Consider the following 17,165-nt stretch of genomic DNA (forward strand, 5'->3'; position numbering starts at 1 on the left):
GGGAAGGTCAGGGACTCATCAAATGCTTTGCCTTTCCATCTACCTGCTTACTGGTTGTAATGATGGATCAAGATGGATCAAGATGGATATGTTCTCAGGCTTTGGTCTGTTTTAATGTGCTTTGAGGCCTTCTTGTAAATCTCCTCATTTATTTTGTGTGTGTTCTTTGCACAGGAGGGAAAAAAGTAAATCTGGCTTGATTTTCCATAGCTACTTCTCAGTTGGTGTTAGCAGGCTCTGGGTCCAGCTACTGCACCCAGAAAGGCACTGCCATGTGGCAGAAAGAAATGCAAAAATCATCTCCCCTCCTTGCTGTTCTGCTTCTGGTACTTGCTCCCTAGAAGCCGACTCTGCAGCGCTCCCGTTACCCTCACGCTGCTGCCCGGTCACCGCGCTAGGCCGCCCGCGCTGCCCGTTCCCGGGCACGGCCTGCAGAAGCACCACGCGGCTCTCGGCGCCCGTCCCCGCGTAGCCAGCAGGGCCCCCGCCGCGGCGGGGCTGGGGGGGCCCAGGGAAGCGGGGCCAGCCCGGCGGAGCGGCCGGGCACACGGAGGGCCGCGGGTCGGGCCCGGCCCCCCGCCCTTTGGCCGGAGCCGCCCCGGGGCGGCCGCCAGTGGCGGCGGGCGGCGGGGGGGAGTTGCCGGGCGCGGCGGGCGGAGCGCGCGGCCCGGCCCCTCGCCGCGCCGGGGGCGCTAGAAAGGGCGGCGCGGCGGAGGCGGCGGCAGCAGCGGTAGCGGCAGCACCAGCAGCACCAGCGGTGCGGGCGGCGGGCGAGGCCGGGCCCGCCGGGAGCGAGGGGCCGCCATGGCGCTGGATTTCCTCGCTGGATGCGTCGGCGGTGAGCAGCGGAGCGGAGCAGCGCGGGGGGCGGCCGCGGTGCGGCCTGCGGGGGCTGCGCTGCGGCGCGGGCCGCGGCTCGGAGCGCGGGGCCGGGGGCTGCCCGGAGCCGCAGCCCGGGGCCGGGGGCAGCCCGCGCTCGGGGCCGCTGCCCGGTACCCGGGGCCGCGCGGCAGGGCGGGCGCCGCCGGGGAGGCGGCAGCAGCGGGAGCCCTCCGGGCTGGAGCCGCTTCCAGCCTGCGGTGACATCGCGAGCGGAGTGTGCATATATCTCTGTATATGTGGCTTATCTTATCTTGCTCTTATCCTAGGTATCGACCTTTTTATTTTATTTATTTGTAATTTTCGCCATTGTGGGATTCGCCCCAAGAGAAGGCTGTTTATTCATCCATCTCAGTTATTTTTCTTGTGTCATTCCCCTTGCCATCCTGCCGAGGAGAGGGCAGTGCATTTTCTGTCTCGCTTTACCCCAATGCTCTCTCCAGGACCGACTCACAGTGCGGTCGGTCAGTCGCCCCGTTGGTCTTTCCTCGCTGAATGGGGGCAGCGTGTGCAGCCGTCTCTGATTTGGACCGTCCTGCTCATCTGCTGTCCTTGAGCAGCCTGGAGTGCTTCATCGCTGTGCACGGGCGCAGAACGGGCACAGCCCCTGGGTCAGAGGGGGAGGGCAGCGTCATCTCATTCCGTGTGTGTGTGTGGGTACATCCAAGCACTGTTTGTACTCCTTGCTGTGAGCCAAGGACATAGGTGGATTTAACTCTTGTCCTGGAACAGGAGAGAGCTTGTTTTGAGACTTGTGTCTTTTGATGCAAAATGCATGGATTCAAAGGTAACTAATGCGTCAGCATGTGGCTTCCAAAAATTCCTATGATACTGGAATCAACCTGTTTTCAGCAATGCACGCCCCTTCTGCAGATGCCACCATCCCATCTGGAAACGGGAACTTCCACAGAGTGAAGGTGGCATGTACCTGAAGTATCCTGCTTCCAAGGGAATCACTGATTTCTGCTCCCCTGGATTGCATTTGTTCGAGGCCAGGACCCGCTCCCGTGTGATGGAGCGCGGGAATCCCGCACCTCGTCCGTGCGTGCGGCGCAGCAGCGTGACTAAGGCATAAAGGCACCCGGCATCGCCCGAGGGCCTCGGCGAGGATCACTCGCTCCTGGTTTCTAGGACGCTCCTTAGCTGGCCCGCCAGTAACACTGCGTACTGCTGCTTGAGATTAATACTGCGCTAGGACAACTGCAGCCCCGGTTCTGGGAAGAGGAGTCATAAACTGCCGTTTGTGTCGTTTCAGGTGCTGCCGGAGTGCTCGTGGGACACCCGTTTGATACCGTTAAGGTGGGTTGATTATGAAATACCTCGGCCTCTATGTAGGAAACTTGAAGTTATTCCAAGGAACGGGGGAGGAATTTAAATCCCCAGACACTGTAGAAGCTATGACGGAAAGCTTGGAATGAGTCTCTTGAGCTATTGTTTATAGACTTGCGGAGTCTCCAGATCTTCAGAAGTGATTTTTTTTTTTCTTTTGTGCGAGTCTAACTCAGCCCAGTAACATGACACAAGCTGGCCTAAACCACAAGCTCAGCAGTATAATAGCATCAGTTTATTTAGACACATGATCCTGCATTTAACCTGATTTTGTTCTAAGCTTGTCTCTCTGCAGCTGTTTATCACTAACTGCTAAAATGGCCTGTACCTGCACTTGTAACACAAACCTCTATTACTAAGTTGAAATATTTGCTCTTGGGGGTTTTTTGTTTGTGGTTTTCCCCCTCCCCCCAAGCTCTGCTATTAGCTCTTCAAACATTAATTTGTGACACTAGCCACTGGGTGCAAGTGTACAAATACTTGTAGCATGAAGCTTGTTTGGAGCCTTTTTCCTCCCTTTAGGAATTTTTTTAAATATTTTTTTTTAACTTTCCAAGTCAAAACCTGAGTTTATTTATTCTGACAATGCTGTAGCAGTATGCATTATGCATGGTTATACTAAGAGTAGCTACATTCTTCAAAGAGAAGATTTTTTTTCTGGAAAGATTTAAGGTCTTATGGAAGGCCCTTCAACCAGGATCCCTAGTGTTCAAGCCCATTTTTCAAAATGGGTTGATGACTTGAGTCACTTTTTGGCAGTCTTCTCCAAAGTCTCTCACTGGAAGAATAGAATAGGGACTCCAGGATATTCACTACTAAGTTAATACACCAGATCACTTGACTGCAGCAGACAGCAATGCCACTTGCCATAGCTATATTTGGAAGAGGGCCCTGCCCTGCTGCATTCAGCTGTGCAAAGGGCTGGTGGTATTACAGAAGTCATCCCCATATTGTATATTCTAGCCACATGGTTAAATCAATGCAGAAATATCCATCAGCTAGGAAATGTAGTTCTTGTCTGTCAAATGCAAGCTGTTCTAAAAGTAAATACTGCATATATGTTTCTCACCCTATGAGAAATTTAAGTTCTAGTAAATATTCTTAGAGATTCTGTTATCCAGACTTGTACTTCTTAAGACAATACAGAAAAGACTTTTACTTACTCTTCCCTTCTCCTGACAAGTCTTACGTGCTTAACTCTTGGTGACAGGTCATTACACTGAAGCCAGCAAAACTACTAAAATTCCCTGCTCAGACTAAAGTTAAGCATGTGTGTTTCTTTTTAAAGTGGAATAGCGTAGAGTGCATGAAACTAAACACTTAAGTGTCTGCAAATATGGGACTCCAGTGCTAGTAGTCCTAGCAGCTGTATCAATGCAAAATAAGAACCATGTTGGCTTCAGGGAAAAAAATCTTGATGTACAGTAGAGCAGAACAGATTGTTTCCAGATGATTTTAATCCCTTTATGAAATCCAGGGTAGCACTCTCTTTTCTTACCCTTAGAAGGGACAGCATTATCCACCTCCTGATAGAGAAAATATTGTTTGTATTATTAGCTGGCTGGCATAGTCACTACTGTATATGGGAGAAGTAACACTAAAACCAGTCTCTTAAAAAATAAAGACATTGTATAAGTTGTTGTGTATGTACATATGTGTTAAGATTAACCTTTTTTTTATATAGTTCTGCAGTATTTAAAGGACTAGTTGATAAGGTTTTAACCTTAAAATCTAATGTGTCTAAGTGAACATTGGGAAAGCTGCATAGATCAAGCAAGAATTCCCCCTCAAAGTGAATTTTTTTTTTTTTTTTTTTGCCAGTGATCATGTTTCACAGGCCCCAGAAGTGAGGGGGGAGGGGGTTGGTGGGACATGCAAGGAGATGAAATCTTTAAAATTGCACTGAGAAACCCACAACTGAGCTGACCTCAGAAAGGGCAAGCTCCCTATCCCTGGTTTGTTGATGTAATGTTTAAAATTGCTTTTTTGCTTTTAACTGCCTTTACTTTCTGAGCTAGGGGCTGTCTTCATTAACAGCAAAAGTGTTACTTTGTTGTAGATGACAGATAAGCCTCATCACGGGAGAGTTACCTAGTAAGTATAGCCCAGGTGAACACTTCTGTTTCTCTCAGTCTTAATTTATTCCAAAATGTAATAGTTCAAATAAAAATCTAAAAGACGTATGAAGCTTTTCCTTCTTTATTTTTAAACTGATATGTCCCTCACAGATATGACATGGAGGGAGTGGGGTTTAAATATCCCTGTTTTTAATGTAAAGTCTTATTCTGGGCCTTCTTTCTGGTATGCATTCCTCCCACATACTGTGGCTCTGAGTATCAGGCATGATGCTGCTGAGCTCTTATCCATTACATATGCTCAAAACTTCATTGCTCAAACTTCTGAGTTGCTTCACATGCTATTAAATATTTTGGGTTTTTTTGTTTGTTTGTTTAGTCTTGGATCCCTCTGTATGAGTCTTTAGTGATAAATTGCAACATGCTACTATTGGACTTACAGCCTTAGTAACAAAGATTTCAAGGAGGCAAAATGAAGGGAGACACTGCTCATTAGGCAATGAATAAAAGAGAGGTCTTAACTTGGTAAATAATCCACCTTTTATACTTGTATGTGATACCTAAGAGCTCCTTGACTATGGAAGAAATAGCCATGACAAATAGTTTCATACACATTTCCCCACCTTCTCTGGCATTCTGCCAATCCATCGTCCCTGCTCACATCTAAGATTTATTTTATTGTTGTTAAACTTGAACTTTAGCTTTCTGAACATTTTAAACATGGCTTAATTGCTTAATATTTCACAAATTTTTCAGACAAACAAGGGTAGCTTTATGTTAGTAGGACACTTAGATACAGAATATCATTAATTTGACACTACTAAAAAAAAGCAAATAACAGAGTTAAAGTAACAAGGTTCCTAAACTGTACCAAGTCCTTAACATTAGACAGCTTGAACTTTGAACAATAACAGTAAAACAGTAAATATGCCTTGGTTTGGGGCAAAAATGAACACTCCTTTAGAGCTTATAGGGCTGTTGCTGGGGTTTTAATACTCCCACACTGAAAAAGCCAATCCCTCTACTGAAGCCTCCCTTTGAGTCTCTCTGACCCCTGCTGCAAGCCTGCTTTTAATCCAAAGGAAAATTTGCAAGGCTTGAGGTGAGGCATTGCACGTGGCTGGTATACCCTGCATCCTAAAGAGAAGCTAAAAATTAGTTTTGATTTACACAAAATGACATGCTGTAGGTATGTTAAAAACACTAATACAGAACAGACTTTTTTTCCTTTAAGAACACTAACCTCAGCATGGAATTCGGACAAACCATGGCCCCATATCCATTTAGAACCTATGTCACTTTAAGGATCTTTCATCATTGTGGTGGTATTGCTGCTCACTTTAGACTTTTAAAACTTTTTTGTTTGTTTCTTTTTTTGCCCTGGAGTTGCAGCAGCATTGAAGGGTTGATAAAGATCATCTCTGAAAAATAATAAAGCTTTCCATGCTGGAAATCAAAAACAGATTTTTAACTTTACCCATCCAGCCTTTTTGTAATGTGTGAAAGACAAATTAATAGGAAACAGTGAATTGCTCGACTTCATTAAGGTTAAAAGCTAGCAAAGGGGCCCATATCTATGTCACCAGTTACAGTAGCATCAATTTGTTCAGCAGAACACACTATTTCAGTTTTGGAGAAGCAAATCGATTATGTGAACCGTAAATTAAATAGGAATTATATATTGTGCATGGTCAATGGAACACCTAATGAAGGCCCAAAACAGCCACAACCTCATGAATCCTTTGCTTTCAGCAGGTTAAAAAACAGGCTTAAAAAGACTCAGATTTAAAGGGACAAGTATGTGTTTGATTCCTTTTAATACAAGACATCTTAAGAGCCTCTTTAAATCTGCTTTCTGAAAAATAAGATCCCTATTAAGTGGCCCAAGACTGGCAGTCAGACACATTGCTGTTGAAAGTCTACATTCTTCCAACCCAATCCCTATTTCATGATAAAATTGTAAATAAAATTTTATAAAATTCAATGCACTGTCAGGTTTGTACCAATATTCTTTACCACAGACAGAAGCATGGGCAGCTAGAGAAGAAAAGTGCTTGTTTTAGCCAGCACTGGAGAATTTCTATCAGAAACTTTTGAACTATCAGAAACTTTGTATACCCCGTTGTACTTCCACATTCTGTTTTTCTAGTTTTTTTACTAAAAGTTGAGTTAATAATCCTCCTCCCTTCATATATTTTCCCCAAAAAAATCATTCAAAACCCTTACAGAATATTTTAAGCAATTTTGCACATATGGCATTCTAATGTCCAGTCTATGCTTTTACATATGCATACATTGCTATAGCAAGTCTCTATATATGCACAAGATACTAGATTACCAATTGCATTGCTTTTGACATACAAATCAACATCTCATGCAACTTTTTACAGGTTCGTCTACAAGTTCAAAATGTAGAAAAACCTCTCTATCGTGGGACCTTCCATTGCTTTCAGTCTATCATAAAGCAAGAATCTGTAAGTACAAAATTAATGCCCTTTTAAATGTTATATCTATATATTTTGTGTTACAAGGGTGGGAAAGCTGTTCAGAAAAACCCTGCAAATACTGCAGAAGAAAATGATATTATGAACCTTTCATAACAGTGGAACAGATATTGTAGTTTTGGCACACAACTAAGTATTTTACACACGTGGTCTCAGGTTTGGGTTCAGAAGTTTGCAAAAACTTCCTAAAAAAACCACTAGGCTGAAAGTTTAAATTTTGACTTGAAATACTTAACTTTTAAAATAGGATAACTAGTTCCTTGAGTAAATAATTTTCAGAAAACACAAGCCATCTAAGCAAGGAGTGAATGAATTATATTTCTGCCAAACCCATAAGACTATAGGGATGGCCTTAGGCTTTTAGCTATTAAGAAAATAAGTTTTCATTTTCCTCCCTTGGAAAGCATGCAAGTATATATTCATACTCCTAGAAATGTTATTTTAAGATGTTTGTGTCTTAGGCAACAATCAAATTATTACTGCAAAGCAAGGTTGTACTTATCTACTGGATACTTTTAGGATGTTAAAGCATATGTGAAAACCAGAAAGTACCTTTTCTGGGCTGTTTTGGAAGATTATCAGATTATTATATTATTATTAAAAAAAGTTTTTTCTTCCTCCTTCCCCCAGGCTTTTGGACTCTATAAAGGCATTGGGTCGCCAATGATGGGACTTACCTTCATTAACGCACTTGTATTTGGTGTACAAGGAAATACACTTCGTGCTCTTGGAAAAGACACTCCTCTAAACCAGTTTATTGCCGGGTCAGCAGCAGGGGCTATTCAATGTGTCATCTGCTGTCCCATGGAGTTAGCCAAGACAAGAATGCAGCTTCAAGGAACAGGTGAATACAAATTGAAGACAAAGAACTACAAAAATTCTCTGGACTGCTTGATCAAAATCTATCGAAAGGAGGGGCTGAGGGGTATCAACAGGGGTATGGTCTCTACATTCATAAGAGAGACACCAAGCTTTGGCTTCTACTTCCTGACCTATGACTGCATGACCAGATACTTAGGCTGCGAAGCTGAAGACAGTTTTGTAATTCCCAAACTGCTGTTTTCTGGAGGGATATCAGGAATCGTATCCTGGCTCTCAACCTACCCTGTGGATGTGATCAAATCCCGGCTTCAGGCAGATGGAGTTGGTGGAGTCACCCAGTACAAGGGCATTCTAGACTGTGTCAGGAAGAGTTACCACGATGAAGGCTGGAGGGTGTTCACAAGAGGGCTGACCTCTACCCTTCTCCGCGCTTTTCCCGTTAATGCAGCTACTTTTGCTACTGTCACCGTGTTCCTAATGTACATGAGGTCAGAAGACGACCTTCGTGGGTGTGAGCCAGGCCCAGCAATCCAGCAGCCTTCGAGTCTGTGAACGTTACATTTTTCCCCTTGACCCAAAGCCCTCCCCACCTTTTTTTTTTAATGTAGACACTTGACTTAAAGTGTTGTAAATATATTCTCTCTGTATAAAAAGTCAAAAATGTGTCAAAATTAGTGTTTCATCTCATCACTTGTACAATCAACATATGGCCTTGCTAAGGACTTAATATCCAAATGTATCCATGTAAGATGGGACCTGCCTTTAGAAGTACTGTACAGATATTGCTATGTCTCCAGAGCAGGATCTGGAGGATGCTGTAGTACAGAAGTCAGTTATAATTCCACCCATGTTCTGAGTGACTGAGTTGAATCAAATGCAGAAGTGTTTTCAGAAGAGAAATATATTTTTTGTATATGACATAGACAGTCCTATATGGGGAAGCAGAGAGAGGGTGAGAAGTTAAACACTGAGACCATTTTGCAGGTAACCCTAAACTGTTTAAGACATTCTGCAAGCTGTGTGCTTCACTTTTCCTCTGTTTTTACGTCAGCAGTTTTAGTAGCATCTTTGTTCACACTGGTTAAGAACTGATTTGTTCCTAAGCTACTCTCTCACCTTTCTGCTTTGCATAGATATCTTAAACGCAAACAAGAGTTAGCATCTACATTCATGTGTGCTTGTTCTTTTAAACTTCAAGGCTAGTAAGGATTTAAGGTAACTCAAAGCTACCAAGATTGATGTCTTTTTACCTTCATCTCTGTTTCTTACTTGCAGAGCGCACAGCATGTATCAGCCAGCTTCAGCCCAACTAGATTTTGTTCTCTGAATTTTGTAACTTTGTTACCTATGTTACTGTTCAAAATGTGGGTGCAATGTTAGCTTAGCAGCTTTAAGTACTAAAGATGTACATACATCTTTAGTAGTGGAGGTTTCATACCTTTCCTGAAAACAGGGATACGTCTGAAATGGTTAACGTTCAATACGCTTGCATTATGAATTTAAACAATACTGGCTTTTAAGTGTTTAGTTACAGTGCTACTGGAAGGAAGCAGTCTGTTCAAGATGAATTACTTTAGAGTAAGAGCTATAAACAGTTATTAATACTTGGAATAGGAACCATGCATATTTGGCACAAACAGCCATGAGAAAGCAGTGCAAGTGGTGGGGAATATTTACAAAAGCATCAAGTTTGCTCAGTAAGTAAAAACTTGTTACACTTTTGCTTGGGACATGTGCAATATGTGTTTAATTTATATGGATTTTCTAAAGAAACCTTAATTCATAGCATTTTGCACTGTAACAAAGTATGCTGGATAAACCTGTAAAACTGGTAAAACTTTTTATACCTTGGAGGTATGTTGGATGTTTTAGTGCCTACTTGCACTGAGATTCAAATTGAATGTTAAACATGTCTACTAAGCTGCATATGCACAACGATTCAAAGCAAAGACAATTTACACTTTTGTACAGTAGTCTGTAATTATTGTACATAAAACCGAAGGAATAAATTTTTTTTAATTGTGACTTAATTCTGTTAATTCATCTTTTTAAAGGGTAGAATATACTTAACTGAAATAAATCTTGCAAGGATCAGTTTGCTAGAAAAGGGAAAGGCCATCACTTCTCCCACTAGCCATTACAAGGGCCAGTGCTATTCAAGCACTTGTTGCTCCCACTGAGAGAGCACAAACTTTGAACTCTGGCACAAAAACAAAGACTTGGAGCAAGTGAACAGCTTCTTTGGGAAGACAATCCCTAGAAGAGAGTAGCGCCAATAAAACAGAAAGGGCTACACAGTATTTTACTCAATACTTGCTAAAACAGTCCTTCCGGACATATAGATCTTAAAATAATCACTAGCAGGCTGTTAAAACTACTGCTACAACATAATAAAGAAGTTTAATGAGAAGATAAAAGCCAGCCTCCACCCTGTCCTGATGTCAGGTGCTTGAAACCTGCGCTTTGTCCAGCTGATAAATCAAGCCATACCAATAACCTCGTTCTTTTTGTTGTGCTCGGTGTTTGAAATTGCTTTACCTTCCAGGGAGCAGCACTACTATTGCACAAACCAGCTCACGTTCTGCCTTCCTCCAGTTCAAGCGCGTGCTGAGAGCTCTGTCCTGGGGCTCTGTAAAAGGCAACAAAGTTCAGTGAAGTTCAGTTGGCTGCAGCAGGGCTCGACCTATCTGAGGAAGGCTCCAGGTCCACACAGAGAAGAAATAAAAACATTTTTTCAAATGCTCTATCCTACGGTACTGCTACACTGATTTGCCTGTTCCCTTTGAACAACTGGAACAGAAGACAGGGCACTACCACGTCAAGTGGTCAGCACTAGCTTAGATAATTTTAAGTTGTATCACAAGAAGAATACTGCTGCTAATCAGGCTGATTAGCCTCCACTCTAGCCGTTCCCCCCTACTTCTGATAAATCAGTCAGTCCAACTACATCAGACAGAACTGGAGAGGAATAACCCCAGACACCAGTGCAGATGAGGGGTTGACCTGCTGGAAAGCAGCTCCTTCGAGAGGGATGTGGGAGTCCTGGTTGACAACAGGTTAACCATGAGACAGCAACGTGCCCTTGTGCCCAAGAAGGCCAATGGGATCCTGGCCTGCATCAGGAGGAGCGTTGCCAGAAGGCCGAGGGAGGGGATCCTGCCCCTCTACTCAGCTCTGGCGAGGCTGCACTTGGAGTACTGGGTGGAGTTCTGGGCTCCCCTGTACAAGAGGGATGTGGAGCTTCTAGAGAGGGCCCAGCAGAGAGCCACAAAGATGATTAAGGGACTGGAGCATCTGTTGTATGAGGAAAGACTAAGCGAGCCAGGCTTCTTTAGTTTGGAGAAGAGAAGACTGAGAGGAGATCTGATCAATATGTATGAATACCTGAGAGAGAATGTAGGGAGGATGGGGCCAAACTGTTCTCGATGGCAGCCAGTGACAGAAGGGGTAATGGGTACAAGTTGAAATACAGGAAGTTCCACCCCCATATGAGGAAGAACTTTACTGTGAGGGTGACAGAGCCCTGGAACAGGCTGCCCAGAGAGGTTGTGGAGTCTCCTTCTCTGGAGATCTTCCAAACCCACCTGGATGCCACCCTGTGCCACGTGCTCTGGGTGTCCCTGCTGGAGCAGGGGGTTGGACTAGATCTCTAGAGGTCCCTTCCAACCTCAACCACTTTGTGATTCTGAGAACTGTGTTCTGCCTCCACAGATGCTCATTTCCATTGGCATTATGGCTGGCTAGGAGAAGCTCCATTAATATCTCAACAACTGAAGGGAATCAGAAGGTAAAAATGCAGCCACCATCAGCCATTGGGCCTGTGCCTTCAGCAAGCACAAGCTCCAAACCATTACATATGTATTACATGTGTATCCCTCAGCTTGCAGACTAGCGGGGAGGTAAGGAGGCACAAGGGGAGTTAGCAGACACAGGTTGGAACAGGAGGTCAAACAGAAGATACGTCGCCAAAGAAAGTACAGAAAACAAATCGATACAGCTCACAAAAACATTAGGGATCACATTTCCTTAGTTCTTTTTTTTCTCTCCAGGACACAGAGATTAAGTATTGAAGCCTTTGCTTGTAAAGCCAGCTATGAGCTTTGTGCTCTGGATGAGTCAAACGGGAATCTCAAGATTAAGGTCAGTAATCTGTGACAAAAACCCCACAGAGCAGGTAGGCCTCATACGGACAACACTCGAGCAGCTCTCTCTGCAGATCAAGAGAGCTCCATACGCTGCACTTGAGCCCAAAACCAGCCTTGCAATTATTCTTCCAAGAGCTGCATGGAGGGCTCAGTAGAGCTCAGGAGAAATAGCAGCCAGTAACATCTGTGTAATCAAGACCCACTGCTCTAATCTTTTCTCACTCTGTTACTGAATTACAAGGTGCAGCCAGAAAAACAGCACAGAAGAAAGAAGTGAACATGTATGCAACCCACCCCGGCACTGAAAACGAGAGGCTTTGATCTGATGTCCCAGCAAAGTTGAGGAAATTTGTAAGGAAGTTTGGAGATGAATGATTCTCACGCTATAAAAACATTTCCATGACAAATAACACTATTCAAATCTAGATCCTGTTGAGCTCAAGGTTTTAAGGAGGTCACTGTAGAAAATCTGCTGGGCTGAAATTCCATGCATTTATTACGTCTGTCATGACAACGTGACAGAATTCCTGGATTATTTGTTTTCTCTTAAATGAATTTTTTTGCATGTGTGTGTCTTGTTTTTTGTTTGTTTGTTTGTTTGTTTTTTAAATAGACAGTATGATGAAAAACTAATATTTCATATATGCACATTTTGGGTGCAGGACAGGGAACATACTGAGAAAGCTAGAACTTAAAATAGAAAAGTTGACCTTACAGAGAAGAAACGTGTTTATTCTGTGAAATTAAATAAATTTACTGTTACACTGGAAAACAAGCGCTAGCAGCTGCTGTTAGTCAGACATTTGATTTACATAGTTAAAGAACAACTTAGAGGCCAGAAGTGTGCCAAACACCATTAGATTAGCAGAAGGTGCACTTAAATACTTTTTCTACATAGCGAAGTGCCAGAGATAATATCCAAGTTATCCAAGGCAATATGCCATATCAAGCACTACAACCATGAAGAGAGATGAAGGATATAAGGGGCCACGCGACTCTGGGAAGCACAGCAGCAAGTCAGTAAAGAACCAGAGGGTCAAACCTACTGCATATAGGTGTTGAAAACTATTTCTTTCAGTGTTCAAGTCAATAGGAATTTATGTATGTTTATGGGTGGTGGAGGAAGGCAGAAGAAAATAATGCAACTCATTGCAACCATTTCATAATTTTTGTCCCAGTGCTGGCCCTATTGGTTAGGATAATACTTTTAATTACTAATGATACTACATTACTAATGATACTGCTACTACTAACTTATCATTAACAATGATATTAACTCTAAAAATAGAGTTAATATATACAATATGAAGTGATTTGAACTAGAATGTGATTTTAAACTAGATAATTTGATCAGAAAATAAATTCTAAGCAATCAGGGCAAAATCTACAGCAAAAAACCAATACCCTAAAACAGTAACTGATATTATTGGGAGAGAGGCAAGTTTTAAAGTGCATAAACCATTTTCAGGCCTATAAAAATTTACGTTTGCAGTTCATTTATAATAAATAATGAATGCTACCAAGAAGCAGTTCAACTTCTTTTTTTTTCCCTCACTTAAAGGACCACCTCTACTTTTCTACTACAGTAGTAAAAATGGGTTGTACCACTTTAACCATATCCTTGTTTCTATCAATAAAAATACTAATAACGAAAATGGACCTCATGGTCTGCTAATGCACTGCTTGCTACCATTATTAAATAAACAGGAAAAATTGTTGCTACACTAAGTTGGCCTGGCTAGACTGAGGTTTGTAGGAAAGAGCACTAATGTTCTTTTTCTAGGATCTAATTGCTGTCTTTATTCTAGATTAGCAAAATTTACCTCTTCTAATCATGCAAGCTATGATCCTTAGTCTGTTTAGGAACAAAGAGTGAAGGATTCCCTGCCCAAAGGGCAAATCTTTTGTTTTGCAGAGGAAAAAGAAACTTTTATTTTATTGACACACAAGTTGCATCACACCACACATTAGGTAATCAACCACACACCAAATTTAGCAAGCCCAAATCGCTATTGGCAATACTAGTGAGGTCCTTGGCAAATACCTTGCAGCTCTGAAGGACAACTGACTATGAATCAATAACTCATTTCATAAATGCTGTAACTAATAAAAATTCCTATGGATTTGTCTCACAACTGATCGATGGGACAAGCTTTGACTGAAGAACATACCTATTCAAGCGGCTTTCCTCTGTATGGATTTTACACTATTTAATAAAGAGTCTAGCTTACGCCTCAGTCTTTCTCTGCTCTATATTTTCTCTCAAAATTTAGTTTTTTTTTCCACAAATAGCATCCCTTTTAAAGGCACAGTTTTTGTGGGAGAAGCAGTTTACTGGGGGGGAGGTTTCGGTTCTCTTACAAGCAGCAGTGCTGGAGGATCCGATACAGCATCTGCTCTGAAAGCCTGTGCACTGGCTTTGCAAACATCAGGAAAAGCAACACCCTAGAAGCCAAACTCGGAGGCTGTAACTGCCTCAAGGGAATCCACCCTAGCGGTTCTGCAGCCATCTCTACAATCGCTGCTGCTGTAAAACACTGGGGTATTTTATATCATTCATTAACATGGTATCATATATTAACAGCACACTACTAGATTTCTACTTTTCTCTTTAAAGATACTTGATACTAGTCTTGAATCTGCATTCCGTTTTGTGGGGAGATTCCCCGCACAACACAGGGAGGTCCATGTCACACTGAAGGGGTTTTTGATTCCCCTTTCACCGTTGCTCTGGTGGTTCTTTTAACGAACACGCGGTACGCACAGGACCGTCAGAGGTCGGCACGGTTGAATTTCTCACTTTCATGCTGGTGTAGGGGAAAACTGCTCTTTGACACTGACATGTTCCAAGTCTGTCACGGCCTACTTAGGCCTGCTTACCTAACCACGGAGAAGTTCCTCTCCTCGTGAGCTTGTTCCCATCAAGGCTGCCTGACACTGCTCTTCTGGCTACTATTCATTACACAAGCTGGTAATACACGGCCATCTCGTGGAAAATTATCCACCAAGAACTTCTACATAGGCTGAAATAAAGCCTTGTCATGGATACTACCGAATATTCTGCCCACTAGAGTGAAACTTTACTTACACTTACGAGAACAGGTAAACGTTCAGTTGTAGTGAGAAAAAGATCCAGACATCCTGCAAGGATCCCACGGAGCTTCCTTCTCTCCCTCTCCCTTCCAAAATTTGACATTTTTACAGAAGTTAAGGCCTACTTCTGAAGGCAGCTTCCAGGTTACATAGGAACCCAGTGAGAAGAGTAGCTCACAAGAATTGTTATGTCCATCTTAACACAGAATAAAAAGGATAGTCCATGAGAAATAACGGTATCTGATATCAAAGCCTTTCTGACATAAGAGAGGACTTTCAAAGAAAACCTAAAAACTGAGTTGTGCGAACAGTAATTGCTAGGGGTAATCTCTTATTCATTTGTCTAAAGCAAAAATGTGGTTTTGCTGCTGCTCTATGTGAATGTAGGACTTAATGGACCTTCTCCAAAATTAAATTTAGTATATTCCAAACTATGCTCAGAGAAATGAGGGAACTGCAAAAAATTGCATAGTTGCCTTAACATAGGATAATTGGAAGTATACATAAACTTGCCTAAGTTAGTTTGGTTTAGGAAAAGGAGAATGAAACTGGGATCACCAGTTAAATTATCTTGTAAATCAAGGCCCATTGCTATCCAGGTGAAATTTCAGCATTGCCGTAAGGTCATCTTCACACTCTTGGTTTTCTACAACGTGATACTAGATCAGCTCACATAATCAAGACGACTAAGACAAACACATACATTCTTCAGTTTATTTGTACCTTTCCAGATCATTACTTTGATCTTTCAACTTGCTGTTGCTTCTCACGCCCTCTTCCTATCATTCTCCCACTTTTTTTGCCCTGGGATTGCCAAAACAAATTTACTTAAGAAAAGTATTTTTCACTCTTCCCAAGGAAATGGTACTTATTAACTACACCATTTACACAGCTATAAAGAATGGTACTGCTTCCAAGCCCAACTTTTATTTACTCATGCCTGCCAGTTTCACACCCAACATTCAATTTTGAAATCCACTGCAACCTCTACTGCTTTTGAAAGACTTGTTCATTTCTCCACAGCTTTAAGTAGTACAGGAGCAATAAAGTTATTAAGAACCCATAGCTTATCGCTGATACAGAAATCTACTCCCTTTGCTCTCTCAAGCTATGATAATGCAGACTTAAGAAGATGCAGCCCAGTTGACAAGGTTATCAGTTATTCCAGAAGACAGTTCTTATGGCTTGGCTGGATCAAAGCCAGTAACAATTTCCACAGGCTTGATCTGAACTTCATTTGTTTAGCAGCACTGACAAAATACTGACACATTTTTTCAAGGCACCAATGAACTCCATTTTTCAATGGAGCTCAGGGAGCCTATTCATTGAATAGTACCCCCAAGTTTGTCCATCTCATTTGAATGGAAAGACATATATAATTTCCAGTCTTTCCAGGACAGGCACTGATGATACCTGTGTTGCATGCATCTTATGGCATGGGATAACGAAATGGAAACATCTTTTATATCTCATTGCCAAAGCCTTAGAATTTAGCACGCTAAACTTGTTTCCTTCAGACATTTTAAAGCCTACTAAGTTTGCCGATTCCATTAACTACTGCTTCTTTTGCCCTTAATTTACCATTGAACTAGCAGAGGAAAAAGGATCTCTACCATTAAAACCAGGATACTGCTGGCAGCTACGCTATTCCACTGTATTTAGTATATGGCTCCTTGGAAAGACAAATTGTGGCCAGAATGAAGTGTGAATTACCAGACTGTGCTACCTCAATCCAAGAGCAAGCCTCTCGGTCCAAAAAGATAACTAGAATCAAGTACAAGTGTAGCTGAGGCCCTAGTAAACAAGAGTAATTAAACTTTAGTTCTGTTTCACTATGAATTTATTCACTTACCACTTCGAAGCTGAATCTGAGCTCCTCCTGCTCACTGTTCAAAAATAGAATCTCTAAAAATAAGGGGTGTTTAAATCCAGTTTTTCTTGCATTTAAGGCATAAAGTTGTTGCTACTGGCACACCACAGAGAGCTCGAAAAGTCTATAGTTAGTTCTTCCTTTTAAAAGGCTCTGAGCCCAAGAGATACAAAGCCACAAGTACAGCTGCAGAAATTTTCTCCTATTTTGGCTGCAGGAGAACTAGATAATATGAAAAGTTAAGATAACACAAGCAATAAAAGAGCCTGACGTATAAGTTCTGAAATCTTTCACCAGTTATAAAACTGCTAGCTACATTTCCCCCATCCATTAGACTCTGCTCCCCTTACCTGAACTTGCTCCTAAGACGGTGGTGCAAGTGCAGGCTGCTGCGGAGAGCTTTCAAAGTCCACTCTGTTGCTATTCCCAAAGCTTGCAACTTCTTCAC

The 17,165-nt window shown here is 42.3% G+C and overlaps 1 protein-coding gene across 1 annotated transcript; it reads left to right on the top strand.

Moving 5' to 3' along the window:
* Window positions 1-778: 778 nt before the first annotated feature.
* SLC25A29 (solute carrier family 25 member 29) lies at window positions 779-8,473 on the top strand. The gene is made up of 4 exons (XM_088539647.1): window positions 779-838; window positions 2,135-2,178; window positions 6,674-6,757; window positions 7,418-8,473. The coding sequence occupies exons 1-4, from the start codon at window positions 805-807 to the stop codon at window positions 8,159-8,161; spliced, it is 906 nt and encodes a 301-aa protein (XP_088395773.1). The 5' UTR covers window positions 779-804; the 3' UTR covers window positions 8,162-8,473.
* The last annotated feature ends 8,692 nt before the right edge of the window (window positions 8,474-17,165 follow it).

This window comes from Tinamus guttatus, unplaced genomic scaffold, assembly GCF_059628265.1.
Source record: "Tinamus guttatus ecotype Peru unplaced genomic scaffold, ASM5962826v1 Tinamus_guttatus_pri_ptg000048l, whole genome shotgun sequence".
In the NCBI taxonomy this organism is placed as follows: domain Eukaryota; kingdom Metazoa; phylum Chordata; class Aves; order Tinamiformes; family Tinamidae; genus Tinamus; species Tinamus guttatus.